The sequence below is a fragment of the Mus caroli genome, chromosome 2, assembly GCF_900094665.2.
Source record: "Mus caroli chromosome 2, CAROLI_EIJ_v1.1, whole genome shotgun sequence".
Lineage (NCBI taxonomy): Eukaryota > Metazoa > Chordata > Mammalia > Rodentia > Muridae > Mus > Mus caroli.
The window spans coordinates 23,321,818-23,338,143 of record NC_034571.1 but is presented as its reverse complement, the minus strand read 5'-3'; the positions used below and the strand labels follow the sequence as shown (position 1 = coordinate 23,338,143).

The 16,326-nt window shown below is 53.0% G+C and overlaps 1 protein-coding gene across 8 annotated transcripts in view; it reads left to right on the top strand.

Moving 5' to 3' along the window:
- Brd3 (bromodomain containing 3) overlaps positions 1-16,326 on the top strand; it is a 58,402-nt gene that overhangs the window by 23,919 nt on the left and 18,157 nt on the right. For 2 of the 8 annotated variants that reach the window (XM_021181875.2, XM_021181859.2), the window contains exons 1-2: positions 4,222-4,318; positions 15,365-15,669. In XM_021181875.2, coding sequence (XP_021037534.1) covers positions 15,460-15,669 — 210 coding nt within the window. In that variant the 5' untranslated portion in view covers positions 4,222-4,318; positions 15,365-15,459. Of the gene's footprint in view, positions 1-4,221; positions 4,319-4,501; positions 4,754-12,356; positions 13,604-13,648; positions 15,237-15,343; positions 15,670-16,326 lie in introns of those variants that run through there. The other 6 variants (XM_021181884.2, XM_029473367.1, XM_029473376.1 and 3 more) reach the window with 6 other exon arrangements.

Below are 16,326 nucleotides of genomic sequence, written 5' to 3'. Positions count from 1 at the left end.
CTGGCTGTCCTGGAGCTCACTTTGTAGACCAGGCTGGCCTCGAACTCAGAAATCCACCTGCCTCTGCCTCCCGAGTGCTGGGATTAAAGGTGTGCGCCACCACGCCCGCTTGGTTCCATGTTTGAAAGGACCTTTGGTATTGGGTTTGTATGAATGGCTTTCTATTTTGGGGACAGGAAAGGGGAAAGCGATACAGCTCTGTTCCCAGCTCAGTTCCCTTGGGGCTCCCTTTTGTGAAAGCAGCATTTGTTTCCTCTTGGTGACAGTTTATCTCCTCAAGGTCAAACTGCAAGTGGATTTTACAGATGAAATCCACTCCCTCCCACCACAACTCAGGCTGCCAAAGTCACCTCACTGTGCAGTTTGCTTCCACCGTTACATGGGCACAGTGATGATCACCACCTCAGAAAACTGATCCAATGGGCCCTGGAGAGAAGGCTCAGCAGTTAAGAAGGCTTGATGCTCTTGCAGAGGACTGATCTTGGGTCTCTAGCACCCACATGCTGGCTCAAGACCATCTGCTACTTCAGTTTAGGGGACCCCGTGTTCTCTTATGGGTTCTCGGGGCACCAGACACGTGCATGCTGCGCGCGCACATACAGAAGCAGGCAAAACACCCACACACAGATACAAAGGTTTCTTTCTGTCTTTTTCTTTTGAGATAAGCTTTCTCTGTGTAGCCCTGGCTGTCTTGGAACTCTCTTTGTAGACCAGGCTGGCCTTGAACTCAGATCTACCTGCCTCTGCCTCTGAGTGCTGACATCAAAGGCGTATACTACAATGCCTGGCCAGGAAAAAAAAAAAATCAATGTTAAGAATAAAAAAACCAAACCAAAAAACGGCTCTAAGATTCACATAGTGCCTGGCATACCTCAAGCTGCCCAGGAATGACCGAGTTGTTAGGAGCTCTCAGCTCCTCTCCAGATACTGTAATGTAAGGGCAGGCTGATGGAAGTAGGGAGCAGAAGCTAGAGCCTGGCTTCGAAGCCATGTGGGACCTATGGAGTATGACATGAACAGGGTGGATAAGGTGTGCAGGCAGAGGCTAGGGCACAGAAATGAATATTAACTCTTCCAACAGTTAAGAGTACCTACTAGCCGGGTGTGGTGGNGCACGCCTTTAATCCCAGCACTCGGGAGGCAGAGGCAGGCGGATTTCTGAGTTCGAGGCCAGCCTGGTCTACAAAGTGAGTTCCAGGACAGCCAGGGCTATACAGAGAAAACCTATTTCGAAAAAAACCAAAAAAAAAAAGTACCTACTAAGTCTCATGAGCTATTGAACTTAGAGGTACAGAAGAGGGTAGACAAAGGCTACAAGGAGTGAGACGAGGTAGAGAGATGGGACTGAGAAGCAAAGGCAGGCAAAAGACCCGATGCACCCCAGGCCTGTCAAGGGTATAAAAGGAGGCCCTGACTTTCCAGCTTCTGGAGGGTTTGACAGAAGAGGAAGCATGCCAGTGAGATTAGGTGGTCACATTTCAGGCTCAACTTTGTTGTTGTTGGGGACAGCCAGGGAACCTAGAATCCCTTCCCATGCTCATGCACTCCAAGAAGGGGCCTCAGCACTTGCTCTGGGAATGGCCAGCTCAGGACTCAGAAACTCAGATGAGCTCTTTTGCACTCTCACACAGCTTAGTCTCTTACAGACGCAGACAGGCCCAGGAGAGGTGCTCCCTTAAGGCCTCTGGGACACTAGGCCTTGGAGACACCCGGATTCTTGTGAACTCCTAGGGGCATCTCACTGAGAGGTCAGAAGCCAGCACGGACATGACAGACAGCCTCAGGAAGCCTGGCACATGCCCATTGCCCTACAAGATCAAGCCTGGGTGCAGATCTTTTTGGGTGGGGGCTTGGAAGGTATATGCTAGAATCTTTAAAAATGTATTTGAAAGACTGACTTCACATTATGTGGGTGCTCTCCTTTTACCAGTTGTTTATGCAATAATGCTATGTGCATACTTGGTACCCATGGACTTCACAAGAGGGTCGGTACTGGGAATGGAACCCAGATTCTCTGCAAGAGCAATAGGTTCTCCTAAGTCCAGTGCCACCTCTTCAGCCCCAAGGGGTCTTTTAAACTGGTGAGTCACTAAGCCTGTGAGCGATGCCTCAAGCAGTAGAGGAACTTGTGTCTGAGCCTGGTGATCCCAGTTCAATCTCCAGGACGCATGTCTCATGTGGTGGAAGGGGAGTGCTGGCTCTCACACTGTCCTCTAATTTCCACATGTGCTCTGTGCCACAAGTTTACACACACACAGTTACACACACACATACAGTTACACACACAGTTACACATACACAGGTACACACACAGTTACATACACATACACAGTTATACACACATAGTTATACATAGTTACACACACATAGTTACACACACATACACTGTTACACATATACAGTTACACATACACTGTTACACACACAGTTACACACATACACAGTTACACACAGTTACATACACATACACAGTTATACATACACCTAATTACACACACAGTTACACACGCATAGTTACACACATGTACACAGTTATACACAGTTATAGTTACACACACATACAGTGTTACACACACAGTTATATACACATACACAGTTACACACACATAGTTACACACATGTACACAGTTACACACACACACACAGTTACACACACACTCACACACACAGAGTTTTCTGGGTTTTATTTAAAAAGTTAACTGGCAAGTCCCTTGTCCTAGTAGCCAGAGTGCTCAGTGTGTCCAGAAAGGTGAGACCCAGATGGCAGGAATGATAATAGAACCTGCAAGGTGACTGCAGTTCTGCAAGCTCCCAGTCATGGCTTTGCTGGGGAGCCTGGGGTCAAGAGTTTAAGGACTCTAACTTAGAGCCTCCCAGGTCTTGCTCTCCTACCCTGTGTTCAGTCTGCGACTAAACAGCGGGGCTTCCTTGCAGTGGCCACCTCGCCCCAGGGTGTGAGAAGCACCCATGCTGTAGGCCAAAGAGGCGACAAGGAGAGCCTGGAGAGGCTCCAGCTTGTCCTCAAATCTCTTCCCAGGACCCTGCCTGGGCTTGGAGCTTGGGACCTTTGAGACCTAGGATGTCACTTTGCCTTCTTGAGCCTCTTTCATTTTCAGGTACAGAACATATTCGCTGTGTAAGTGTGTACATGTGTGTGTGTCTGGTATTTAATACCATAACCACCTGTGCATTTCCTGCATGCAGCAAAGTGCCTGCTCAACCAGAAATAAACTCAGTGACACCGGGATCTTGGAATAGGTCCAGCTCACAGCAGAATTGGAACCCTGCATTGGCAGGCAGGTTCAGCGGGCACTGATGGAAAAACTTGTTTTGTTTGTAACGTTTTTGTTGGGGTCTATCACGCACCCACCTTAAGTTACAACTGGATAAAAATTGACTAACGTAGGCACCGTTGTAATTTTCACCAAAACCAAGATCTGAAGCGTGACCCCGTCCTAACCCTTTCAAAACGCAGAAAAAGGGCGGGACTTATCTCGTTCCTGTCTTTCCATAGGCACATAGGGACACACTGAGGCTCCAGAGAGGGAAAGTTGGCTGGCACAGCCTGAAGCATCCCTTACTGGTGTCTAGCTTTGAAGAATTGGCGTTTTTCCAGCACCACCAGCCAGGTCTCTCCGGGAGTCCCCAGGTCTTCAACCAGCCCCAAGGTTTTGGGGCGGGATTGATCGCGACTCCTCCCTGGCAAGGACCGCCCTGCGCGCGCCCTCGCCAGGCTAATTAGGCACGCGGTTTGTTTACAAACACGGGCTGGGGCCGGTGCGCGCCTCCCTGCTTGTGAGCATTCGGGGTTTGAGGGAGGCCTCGGGGTGCCCGAGTAGTGACCCCAGGGTGCTAACTGCGTTCCCGCCTTTCCCACGCTTTCCTAGGCTTCTGGAAATCCGCCCACCAGTTCTTATTCCTTGCGTGTGGCTGAGAACGCAGGAGTGAAGGCGCGCGGGCGGGCCAGGGTTCCAGCGTCGCCTCGGGTCCTGGCGGGCAACCTCCCAGCCCCGCCCCCACGCGCCCCTAGGCCGGGCCCGCTGGCGGCCAGGGCGGCCGAGCGGGCGGCCGGGGGCGCGCGGGGCGGGGCACGGCGTGGCGCCGGCGGGGCCGGGACATGTAGTCCGTGCGCCTCGGCCTCCCCTGGGCGGCCCTGGCGCGAGCCCGGGCGCGGACTACGACTCCCGCCAGGCGCCGCGGCGTAGCGCATGAGCCCTGTACAGCTCCGGCGCGTCTATTATGCTGCCGGGGCCGGCGAGCCAAAGAGGAGCCGGCCGCGCGGGCCGGGAGCAGACGGCGCTGGAGCCGCCTAGGCCAAGTACGCCTTTTTCTCGTTTCCTTGTACACTATGGGCGGCGGCGGCGGTGGCGGTGGCGACGGCGGGCTTGGCTGAGAGAACACGGCCCGGAGCGCATGGTGCAGGCCTCCCGCGCGTCTCGAAGCCCGGAGCCCGGGGCCGCCGCCTTTGTGCGCGGCCGCGATGCAACAAAGCGCGGCGGCCGCCTGCCCCGAGTCGCGGCGACTGCGCGGGCTCCGCTGCCCTCCGCCTTGCGCTGTGCGCCCGCGGCTTGCCGGTCGCCTCGGGCCGGACTGGGAGGCGTCGCCTTGGTCGGAGCGCCCAGCCTGGACTTGGCACAGCCCGCGCTCTCTGCGCCAGCCCTCCCTCACGGAAGGGATTTTTTTTTCCTTTCCCCTTTTCCTCTGCCCGCCATCTTCCGAAGGGGACTGCCCGGAGGATGCGCGGCGCGGGAAGGTGCGCGCGGTGTGCCCAGGGTCGCTCTGGCGCCACTTAGGGCGGATCGTCGCGGGGCAGGCCAGGCTGGGCCTGGACACCGCTCGAGCCTTGCAAGTGGGGCAGCGGCGGCGTGGCTTGGGGGGCGGCGGCTGCATTTGCAGAGTTATGGCCCAGGAGACGACTTTGCGCGCTTACGAGTTACTGGATTATTGCAGCCAGGCCAGGAGGAAACCCAGTTCACGTTTTGAAATCAGCCTGAACGAGTACTTAATCCGGGCGAGGTCGATTCGGATTGAGGTGGAAGGGGTGGGGTGCACATCTTTTTCTTACTTCGTGTATAACACGCAAGCTAGTTGGGTGAGGAATGCGCACCCCAAAGCCTCTCGTATGTAAGGTTCTTGAAGATTCCCGGTGAAAAATCCTGGCGGCTTGGGGAAGTTCTCTCCACCAGTTGCTGCGACGGGGGCAGGGCTAACGAGGAAGCCATAAACAGTCTTCTTGCCCTGGGGCGAGGGGGGGGTAAGGAGCGGGAAGGGGGCTCACTGGGAGCGGGGGCATACCTTTTGTGAGTTCAAACTTTAGGGCTCAATTTTAAGGCTCTGCCTTTTGCAATTTTGATTGAGAGCTTTCTGCCTGAAATAAGTGCACAGCTGGTGTTTCTTTACTTCTTAACTGTGTAAGTTTGTGTCTCTGAGGTCATTCTTGTGTTCTAAAGTGGCTAACATGGGACTGGGTGCAGGAAGAGAAATGAGTGAAGGAATTGAAGGGCTCAGGTCCTGTCCCCCTTACCCCATGAGGACAAGCTGGTTGTTGTGTGTCCCCCCCCCCTTTGTTTTGCACTTTCTTAGTGGTGTGCATTACTGGGGGTGGGGGTGGGGGTGTCCCTGAAGAGATCTGAGATCTCTGCTGTGCTGCTTGAAGTGAGTTTCACACAGGCTTTCCAGGGTCCAGGAAAGGAAGGACTCCAAGGATCAAGCCCCAAGCCCCAGTGACCTTTTTTGAGTGGCCCTGAGTGTGGCCTCTCATTCGCAAATAGAGGCCTGTTTGCTGTTTGTTCTGTTTGAGGCCTTGATGTGCACTGTTGGCTGTAGATCAGGAGAGGTGAGGTACAAGCTTGACAGTTCAGGAGGTGGGGGTAATTTCTTCCTGACCTTGCTTATAAACTCCGGGTCCACTGCTTTAGCAAGGCACCAGGAATCTGTGGTGATCCAGTCCTAGCCCCACATTCAGGAGAAAGGCATTGAAAAGCTTTTGTAGGGTGGATGACCAGGGGGTGTGCCAGTTCATTCACTTCCCTACCTATATATCTATTTACTTTATTTATTTTACTTTTAGGAGATGCCAGGTTTACTTTCACAAAGAGTAACTGCTTTCTTTCCACAGTGCAGTATCCTGTTTTGGAAATGAGCTTTGAATAAGGGATGGAGCTTGTAAAAGTGCCCTCCCTCCCTTAGATGGTGAAAATGGGGGGAGTGCTGAAAGGGAAGGCTCTGCCTGGCTTCCTCTACTCTGGCTTCTGTAAGCCTGGAGCTGTGCCCCCAGGGGCTCTCAGGGTTACCTTGTCCACTTCCTGGTTTACTGTGTCACAGCCTTCCCAGGGGAGGGTGGCCCAAGGTCACAAGTGTTACCCACTGTTCAGATAAGTGCTGGTTATCCAGATCTCACCTTAGAAGGAAGAGCCACAGGGAACTATGAGTGGGAAAACAGGATCCAGTAGAGACCTCCACAATTGAGGGTAATATGAAGTTAAGAAAGCAGTATTCCTTCCCATAGGACAGCCTTGAAGCTTGTGGCATCCTCACAGAGCTAGCCCCTGCACCTGGGGGCTGCTGTTTGCAGTACATTTTGACATGTGGTACCCTCTCCGTCTATTTGTGGTTACTGCTGCGCTATGGGACACCCAGCTGTCTTAGTGTTGGTGGGTTCTCTTGCAGGGGAAAGTGCCCCATTGTGAGTGCTCATAAGTTGGTAGTCTCTTTGGTAGGCCTCTGGGTTGAAGTAGATCTGGGTCCATGCTGTGTATCAGGTTCTGGTTCTGGCAGTTCAGTACTGTTGGCTCTGGTCTCTGTGTCTCCATATGGCCTGATGACCTTGACCTGGAGATACATTTTGGGGAAGGGCCTCCCCGCCCCCATAAGGCCCAGAGCCCCACAGAGGCTATCATATCCTAACAAGATGAGGACTGGAGAAGGAGGGGCTACTAGCCCCAGTGGCATTGGAAGTTGGACTTCCTGACCCATGTCTGAGCATTGCCGGAAGTCATACCCAGACACTGTGTGTGGCATATAGAGGAGGATTCTGGTGGGGCCTGTAGTCAGGTGGAAGGGACATTTGGGTCACAGGCATGGTCTTAGGTGTGGGCTGACCTCAGCTTCCTAAGTACATTGTGTGAGTTCTGCTTGTATAGTTCTACCTGTGCTAATCTGCTTGGGTGCGGTTGCATTGCATTGGGCACCCAACTCCTGCCATTGGGCTTTACTATGTCTCTACTATGCCTGCCCTGTAGCTTATGGCAGAGAGAAGAGAAGTTGACTGAGCTCTTCAGGTAATGTCCTCCCCTGGATAGTGCAGCCTCATAGACTGAGGGTAAGGTGGGTTACCACTCAGCCCCTGACCACCCACTAAATAGAGCTCTGGAGAGCTGACCCAGGTTACGGGAGCCAGGGCAGTGCAGACCACAGGACTCAGGAAGCAGGTGCCCTTGTGGTGCTTAGCATTCTTAGCTCTGCCTCAGTTTGGTTTTGGAAGGCGTGGAGCCTGTCTTTAGTGGTCTGAGAACAGGGCAGGGTAGTACCCCTGGGCTCCTGGCCCTCTGACCACCTGATCATGTGTTTCTTGTCCTTATGGTCTTCCAGACCACCACATTTCTCAGCCTGCCTTCCCGTGTGGTCTAATGAAAGGGGTTCCTCAGAGCCTCCAGGTTGGATGAGGGAGACACTTGGGAATAAGGGCTGATCGAGGCGGTGGCCTTCTCTTGCTCTTGGCTGACTGGCTGGGTGGGTGGAAGATGGGAGAGATGGTAGTTGAGCTGCTGGGCTGTGAATAGTTGAATTGACCCTCCTGTCCTAGCCCCTGATCTTGCACTGGAGATGTTCAGAGAGGAGGTGGAAAGGACAAGGGGACTTTGGTTGACACACCTGTAAGTCAGGCCTTGAGTTGGCCTTTTGTCATGCAGCCCAACAGGAGAGTGTTTCTTCCTTGACCCAACATCCAGGTGCTGTGTGGGCCTGCTGCCCAGCTTTGTTCTGCAGTGTTCTGCTGTTCAGTAGTATCAGGCTTCCTGAGCCTTAGTGCATGTTGGGCCACTTCAGGGGCTCCCTGCAAAGGTACTGGGACTCATTGTAAGTCCCAGGTGCGTGATCCACCTGCCCTCTGCAGGCAGCTTAAATGTCCTCAGAAGAGTGTAAGTGTCTGGGTGGCTATGCTGTGGTGATTCCGAGGCTGTTCTAGAAGCTGGGATAAGAGGCACCAAGGCCTAAGAGCCTGGGGCTATGGTGACAGTTGGAAGTCAGAGGTGTGGTGATTGGTGACAGCTGCAGCCATTGAGACTTATGTGCCTTTCCATAGGACAGCCATGGGTTCAACAGAGCTGACGCCTCCTGGGGTGGGGTGTGTTCTTTCAGAATTGAGTCTCCTGCCAGACAGAGCCAGGCAGCTGTTAGAAGCAGGTGTGATATGACCAGGGTGAGCTTGGGGTGCTGGCTAGGGCTCCCTAGCAGTGAAGGTCAGGCAGTGCCACTCAGGAGAGTCCACAGTGGCCGGGGAGGCCCCATTTAGGCCCCTGTCTGCCTTGAGACTCCAAACCATGTTCTTCTCCAGGCCTCACTGTAATGAACAGTTGGCTCTGTCTGTCACGGAAGCTGGCCCAGCCTTAACAGATCTGTTTCCCCAGGCTTGGAGGGCCAACACTAGGGTGGCCCTTCCCAGGACACTTAGCTGGTAGGTATGGCAGTGTGGAGGCAGCAGCCTGCAGCATTGTGGAGCATTCATGGGGACAGTGGTGAATCTAGGTAGATGGTTCTGTTGGAGCCTAGCTCTGGCTCCTCCTGCCTGGGCCACAATAGGTCTCTGTTGTCCACATCTGAGTGGCTCCTTGCCTACCTTAGGGGTGGAGTTCATGGGATGCCCACCAATGTATTGGGACGAGCAGAGCAGCAAGGACCTGGGGCTAAACTTGGACTACTAGGGTTCCAGGGACTCAGACACCCGGTGTAAGGAGGGACCCTTCAATATAGGGTTCCCCAGCTCTGTGTTGACTCCAGGGGAATGAGAAGACTAGGCATGGAGATATGGTGAGCTTAAGTATGGCTCTTGCTTATCACAAAAAAACAGCCTCTTTTTGTGGGTAGCGATGGAGACTGACTATACAGAGCCCTAGCTGTCTTGGAACTTTCTATGTAGTCCAGGCTGGCCTCCTGCCTCTGCCTCTGTCTCCTGAGTGAGAAATCCTCTTTAAGGCATTTTGAGGCTGGTGGAGCAGCATGTGGGCTGGCTAAGGCCCTACTCTTTTGAGTCCCCTATTAAGATGTGGGCATACCCCATATTGCTTTCTTTCTATTCTGATGACCCATGCAGCCATGTCAACCCTGTCTGTGCTGCTTCCTCCCTGAACATGCCCCGGGGCCACTTTTTGCAGAGCTCAGATGTCCCCAGCTGTAAGTCCCTGACCATGGCCCCTGCCTCTCCACCACTTAGACCTTCTGGAGTCTCTGGGAGGTGGAATGGCCCTGCTCCTTCCTGACTCCCACACACCTGACCAGAGCAGCCTTCCCTTCCCAGGGGGATAGCCCTCACAGCTTGCCTTGAAGCCCAGAGTAGAGGCTTCTTCCCTGGGTCCCAAGAAAGGCTTCCCAGGCAAATATGTTTCCAGAGTCTGGCAACTGCCCAGGGGCTGGTCTGGCCCAGGGTTAGCATAGGGAAAGGTACTGTGTGCTTGCGTGAGTAGCTGTGGAGCTGACCTTTGTCAAGCCTGAAGCTGGGTTGTATGTAGTAGGTGCTGGCCCTCATGTCCCTTCTGTCCAGTAGTGCTTGCTTGGCGTGAGGAGAGTGGGGAGACCTGAGCCCCACAGCTTGTAGGTTGACAAGAGAAGGCTCTAAAGTTACATTGAGCTTTTTGGGTGTTTTTCATGGTGATAAAATTGCAGGTTCCTCCTACGCCCTCCGTGTCTGTCCAGGGCCCCTGAGCCTTGGCCTCTCACCTTTGCTGACTTGTCCTTTGGACTTAAAGGCTGGATTTCTGCTTTCATTCTTCAGCCTGGGGATTGGGGAGTGGCCTGCCTGAAGCCATGCAGTGAGACTGGGAAACCTGCAGGATTAAGGCCTTCCCTTCCTGTCCTCTGTCCTGCATGGGTTTGTAGGGAGAGTGAATGGGGAGTGGACTTTAGGCCTTTCTTGCCTTTTCTTGGTGTGGTGAGGAGGCTGTCTTCAGTGTAAGGTATGGATTGGCTCCACACTTTCTGGGTGGCCCCTGCAGCATTCAGGTGTTTCTCCATAATCTCAATAGAGACTTGCTACAGGTTTCCTCTGGTATTTGTTGTGGGCCTCTGTGGTCTGTCTCAGTTTCCACATTGGGTGGTTTCACATCCTCTTGAGGCCAATACCTCCTCAGATGGACTTTCACACACACTTGCCTGAGGTCTTGCCCATGGTCGATGAGTCTTGTGCTGTCCTGGAGGCCCAAGTAAGGGGATTCCAGGGCCCTTGAGAAGTCAGACTCTGCAGGGAGGTGGGCCTCAGTGAGGGCTTAACCCTTGTTTTGCCCATGAGCTACTGGCTCCATCTCTGTCGTGCCTGCTGAAGTAGTTGTGACACTCTGTAGCTTCTGAAGGCCAGGCCTTAGAAGGCTTGCAGCGTCTGTGTCCCGGCTTTGTCAGGATCAGCAGCAGGCAGGAGGGTGGCCCCTGGGGGGTTGCTGCAGTGAAGAGCTGTCTGGCATTCATTGGCTGTCAGTGGGGCTGGGTGGTCAATGCCATGCCCCACCAGCTAGCTGCTTTACTGTGTGAGGCTCTGCCATCCTGTGTGTGCACCTCTTTGGACTGGTACCTAGAGGACTGGTTTCCAGACCCATGGGCACCAAATGCGTAGGACCATCTATCTGTACCTCAACCACAGAGCAACCCTAAGGTGCCCTGGAGCCCCTCATGCCTTTTCTGGAGGCAGGTGGGGCTCAGGGGAGATTTTTGTGGGTTAGAAATGCCCTAAAGGCCGGGTGTGGTGGCGCACGCCTTTAATCCCAGCACTCGGGAGGCAGAGGCAGGCGGATTTCTGAGTTCGAGGCCAGCCTGGTCTACAAAGTGAGTGCCAGGACAGCCAGGGCTACACAGAGAAACCCTGTCTCGAAAAAAGAAAAGGAAAAAAAAAAAAAAAAAAAAAAAAAAAAAAGAAATGCCCTAAAGTCTCTTTGGTATTCTTCTTTAGCTCCAGTCCTAGCTAGCCTACCTGAGGCCATTGTTCCCTGCCTCAGCTTTTTGAAGGATGTGGTCCTTAGGTCTCACTGTTGCTGGTGGGGAAGACTGATTTGTCCAGACCTCCGTTTGTCTTCTGCTTCTTGCATCATGCCATCAGGCTCCAGACACTCTGATTCATGGACTGTGCAGTGCAAGCCCCTCCTAACAGATAAGAAGCACGCGCCTCTCCAGTAAGGGTTTCCGCAAACTCGTCCCCGGCGCAGGCTCAGTCCTGTGGGCTCAATCCTGAGTAGCACACCTTAACCCAAGCCTGCGTCCTGAGTTACAGAATGGAGCCTGGAGGGCTAAGCGAGGGGATCCAGAGGTCTTCTGTATGAAACAAGTCGGCCCTGGGCACCACAACCTTCCTTCTGCAAGATCACTGTCCTTATTCAAAAGCTCTTAGCAGCAGGCCCTTGACCAGTTGGCCTTTCCCAACCACAGGTGATGTTTGATTGGGGTGTTCCCTTAGGCCTGGGGCTAGGGATCTGCATAGGAGGGACTCTCATCCCTATAGAGTACTGTGTCCACTGGCTTAGCAGTCAAAACATGTGACCCAACAAGAAGTAGATGACAGGATCAGCCAGCCTGAGCTTAGTGAGTTCCAGACCAGCCTGAGCTGTAGAGTGAAACTGTCTTGAGCTAAAACAAAAAAGGAAGGAAGGGATGCCTCTGACCTACATGCTTGCGAGCATTGCAGAGGTATGTCCATCCGTGAGATAGAAGGCCCCAGACATGGTCGGCCGGCTGGCATTTCTAGTTGCCACGACTCCCCTCCCTGCCAGCCTTAGAGACTGGGCTTTTAGGGTTCCACTGAAGCTCCTTCTTGTATTGTTGGGAGTCTACATATTTGAGTGCTCTGGTGTGTGTGTGGACTGTGCCTGCAGCAGGCCCCTCATGGTCTGTCTGCCTCTGCTGTACTTTTTAGAAGCCTTGGCTGCTCCCCAAGCCTTCACCCTGATGAGCAGCTTGGGTCCACCAGGGGGTCAGAAGGCCGCTTCTCTTCGGGGTGGTGGCCTTTACCACACCTTTAATCCCAGTATTTGGTAGGCAGAGTCTGAGTATGAGGTCGGCCTGGCTTACAGAGCCAGTTGTAGACTACACAGAGAAGCCATGTTTTGGGAGAAAAAAAAAAAAAAAACATCCAGAGAGAGGGGTTGAGGAGAGGGGAGAGTGGGAGAGAGCTTGAGCAAGCAAGCTGCTTAGGCTTTCAAGGAAGTCCATGACTCTCCTTCTCAGGTTCTGGTGTCTGGTTCACTCAGCTCTGCTGTCTGGTTGGTTGAGGGTTGCTAGGCATTGATGGGGGAAGGTCAGGCCAGGTTTACAGTAGACCCTGCAGCCTAAGCATGCCAGACTGAGTGTGCTCTGAAGGGGAGTATATGGACATCTGACTTAGTCCCTAGGGATGGGACTGAGTCAGATGTCCACCTATGCCAGGGAGCTTAGGTCCCTAATGGTTGGGATCTTATCTCTTAGCCTCTGTCTCTGGTGGTCCTGGGAACTAGGCATCTGGGCTCTCTCACGGTCCCTGAACCACACCCTGTCACCCTGCTTGTTTCTATCCCAGGCATTAGGGCATTTTCAGGAGGTGGGTTCCAGGACCTGGGTATGGAGAGGACTGTGACCATCTGCCTTCCTCAGAGGAGGCCTTTCTGCAACCTCAGAGCCCTTTCAGTGTGATGGGTCCCCCAGGTCAGATTCATTCTCATGTCCCAGCTCCCCAGACCTACACAGTAGCAGGACCAGCCTTTGTTCCTAGGAATCTCATAAATTATATGAGAGCATCAGCTTCCAGTTCTACACTGGCCATGGCCAGCTTGTGCTGCCTGAGCCCCGAGTGCTTAACTCCAGGCTGACAGCCCCATGGGAGATAAAAGGACACACCATGAAGCTTTCAGGTAGCAAGAATGAATTACAACATCCACCCTGCAACCTCACGCTGTTTAGGTTTCAGTAAGTTCCAAGGAGGCCTTGAGAGCACATGAGCCTAATGAAGGCTAATGGGGCTACAGCAGCTACACGTTCCAGGGCCCTGTCACCTCAGGCTCCGCTGGTTAGTGTGGAGTTAGGAGAGTTTTTAACCTACAAGTGACTTGATCCATTTTAACAGGCTTACCTCCTTTGTGTAGGGCCTGACAGTCTGATAATCCCAGTGAGAAGTGTGGAGGGAGAATTGACATCCTGGTGGGTGGACAACCCGGGCTTATGCCGGTAACCTTTGGTCTTCCAGGGGAGGGAGGACATAGTTTCATGGCTGTTGGCACTGGTTGGAGGGCTGCTTTCCCCCTGGGGCTGTGTGTGCTAGGTGTGGTGATTCTAGGGCCTGTGAAGTGGTACACTGTGGGTACCGAGGATCCCTGGAGAGTCTCAGAGCAGATACAACTGGCACCCCAGATGCTCAGAAGCACTTTCTGGATACAGGGTAGGTAGTAAGAGTGGCTTGACTGCTGACACATGTCTGATGTACCCTGAGCTATGGTGGAGGGAGTGGAACCTGCTGAGAGTATATGACACCACATGTTTAGTGCCCAGCCTTCTCCAAAAGAGCTTCAGATTGCAGCATTTACAGTCTTTGTGGTGAGACTTTAAAGGATCCCTCAAGTGATCCGAGAACCGCTGGTCCTGGAGTAGACTGGACATCTCACCTCTGGGTGTCCTTTTGAACCAATGCTGTGTGATAAACAGAAGCACATAGGAGAGTCTGGAAGACACCAGGCTCACAGATAGGCACAAGGCCCCACATGCAGTGTGGAGCTCGTGCTAAGCCTTCACCAGTGGAAGTGGGTCCATAGTGTACACACAGTGCCAGCTTCCTTCTTGGCGGATAGCTGCTAAGCTCTTGCAACTGTCCTAGGGACAGATCTGACTGAGGGCATCAAGGGAGTGAAGAAAGGACAGGGAGATAAGAAAATAGCTGGAAGTCAGGTGGGCTGGGCTCTTTGAGGGAGAAGCTGTAGCACCCTGGAAGGTCAGCATGTTTGTTACAGTTGAACAGGCAGGTGGGGTGGTTGCAAACAGTTCAACGTGGAGGCAGGGTTTATGGTGTACCGCTGGGTGGAGGAGATAGGTTTAGTTGCTGTAAGAGAGTGACTTAAGTATCTGAGGGGAGACGTTTTCTGCACACATGGACGAGAAGAAGACTTCCATATTCCTTTCTGAAGGAGTGGGTATGGCTTTGCCATTCCTCCACGAGTCTTAGGCTGTGGTTGTGCCTATGTCAACAGCACACACATTTACTTGGGGGTTTCTGCTACTTCCCACAGACTGCAAAGGATTTGTGTGTTGGAGTAATGTACCCCCTGACGGCGTGTCCTTCCCACAAAGTACACAGTAATCTTACTTCATGCTGCCTCTACTTTTACAACACCCTCATTGTAGAGTTTGTGCTGTGTGGTGCCCCGGCATTGGTGCTGAGCAGCAGGGACACCATGCAGTGGAGGTGCGCTGGGAGAGCTCTAGCAGACCTCTGTGGAGCAGAGACCCCCTGCATGCTACCAAGATTGCACATAACCCTTTTGTTTCTGATGGTCCTGGCTTCTCAGGGATTTGCAGAACTGTCATGAACAGCTTCGTATGCGGTCAGCATTTCTGACATCTAGACTAGGGGATTATGACGTGGCAGAATGTACCACGTTCAGGGACTGAATACACAGGTGGGATATAGAAGCGGACCACAGGTTGGGTTCACCCTCTATCACCATTCTGATTGGATGAGGGACAGGCATGTCACAGCCAGCCACCATCACAAACCCCAGCTGGTTCTCCTGGTTACATTAGAACCTTATGCCATGCCCCGCTCAGGGCCCCAACTCTGTGCTACATTTAAGTCTGCAAACTTCAATTGTTGCTCATCTCTTAGCTAAGCTGTTGGATACATGTTGTCCTCTAACCCTGAATTGTTCAAAACATTGCCACAGCCAAGTAGTTGAGGGTCTGGTAGAATTGAGCCAGTCTCAGTCACTCAGGGTGGCTGGGAGCTGAAAGTGACTTGGTCTTCCGTATTCTCCCCACCCCGTTTTCTGGGAGCTGGTGACTCATGCTTGCATTTTTCCCAGGTAGAAGAGCCATGGCTAGGGTGGCTCTGAGGAATGCCACAGCTACACATCAAGGTGGTAGGGAAGGCTGTGTCCTTGCTCAGGCGGAGGCTCTAAGTGATAGATAGCTTCTCTGCTTTCTCCTGCAGGTGCCTGATTGGGCCCAGAAATGGGATGCCAAGCCTCCACGAGGAGCGCCTCTTTGAGCTGCTGCTGTGACAGCAAGTGACTAAGCTGCCAGAGGATGTCCACTACAGCGGCTGCCCCCACGGGGATCCCGGCAGTCCCGGGCCCTGTGAACCCTCCCCCACCTGAGGTCTCCAACCCCAGCAAGCCCGGCCGAAAGACTAACCAACTGCAGTACATGCAGAATGTGGTGGTGAAGACACTCTGGAAACATCAGTTTGCCTGGCCTTTCTACCAGCCTGTGGATGCAATCAAGCTGAACCTGCCTGTGAGTGCCCTTAGCCCACTCCTGCCCAAAGGTGGTGACTGAGATAGAGCAGGGGCTGCCCGTGCCTCAGAAGCCAGTGGCCTGGCAAGGTGGTTGCCCCTAGTACAAGAAATGGGGAGAACCTACAGCCTCCATGGTGAAAGAATACAAGGAAGGGGCTAGAGCAGCGGGTCTCAGCCTGTGGGTTGCAACCCTTTTTTGTGGGGGCAAACAACCCTTTTACAGGGGTTACCAGAAAATACAGATATTTACACTATGGTTCATAATAGCAAAATTTTAGCTTTGAGGTAGCAAGGAAAATGATTTTATGGTTGGAGGGGGAGGGGTCACCACGATATGAGGCACTGTATTAAAAGGGTCACAGCATTAGGAAGATTGAGAACCACTGGTCTGGAGGATGTTGGGGCCTGGGGCAGAGGGCCACTCAAGTCTTTATTTCATGCACTAGGGTCTTTGCCTCTGGCCACTTGCTGTGCTTACTTACAGTCAAATGCCTGGTGTTCAGCATCTTCCAGATGATGGTCCCTTCAGTGCACACTCAGATTTATCTGAATACAAAAGGACATACCTGAACAGCTGTAATGAGAAGCCCTGTACAGGAACTTTATACCTTTGCTTCTATACACCTTGATCCCTGGACACCTGTAGGTTTAGAAT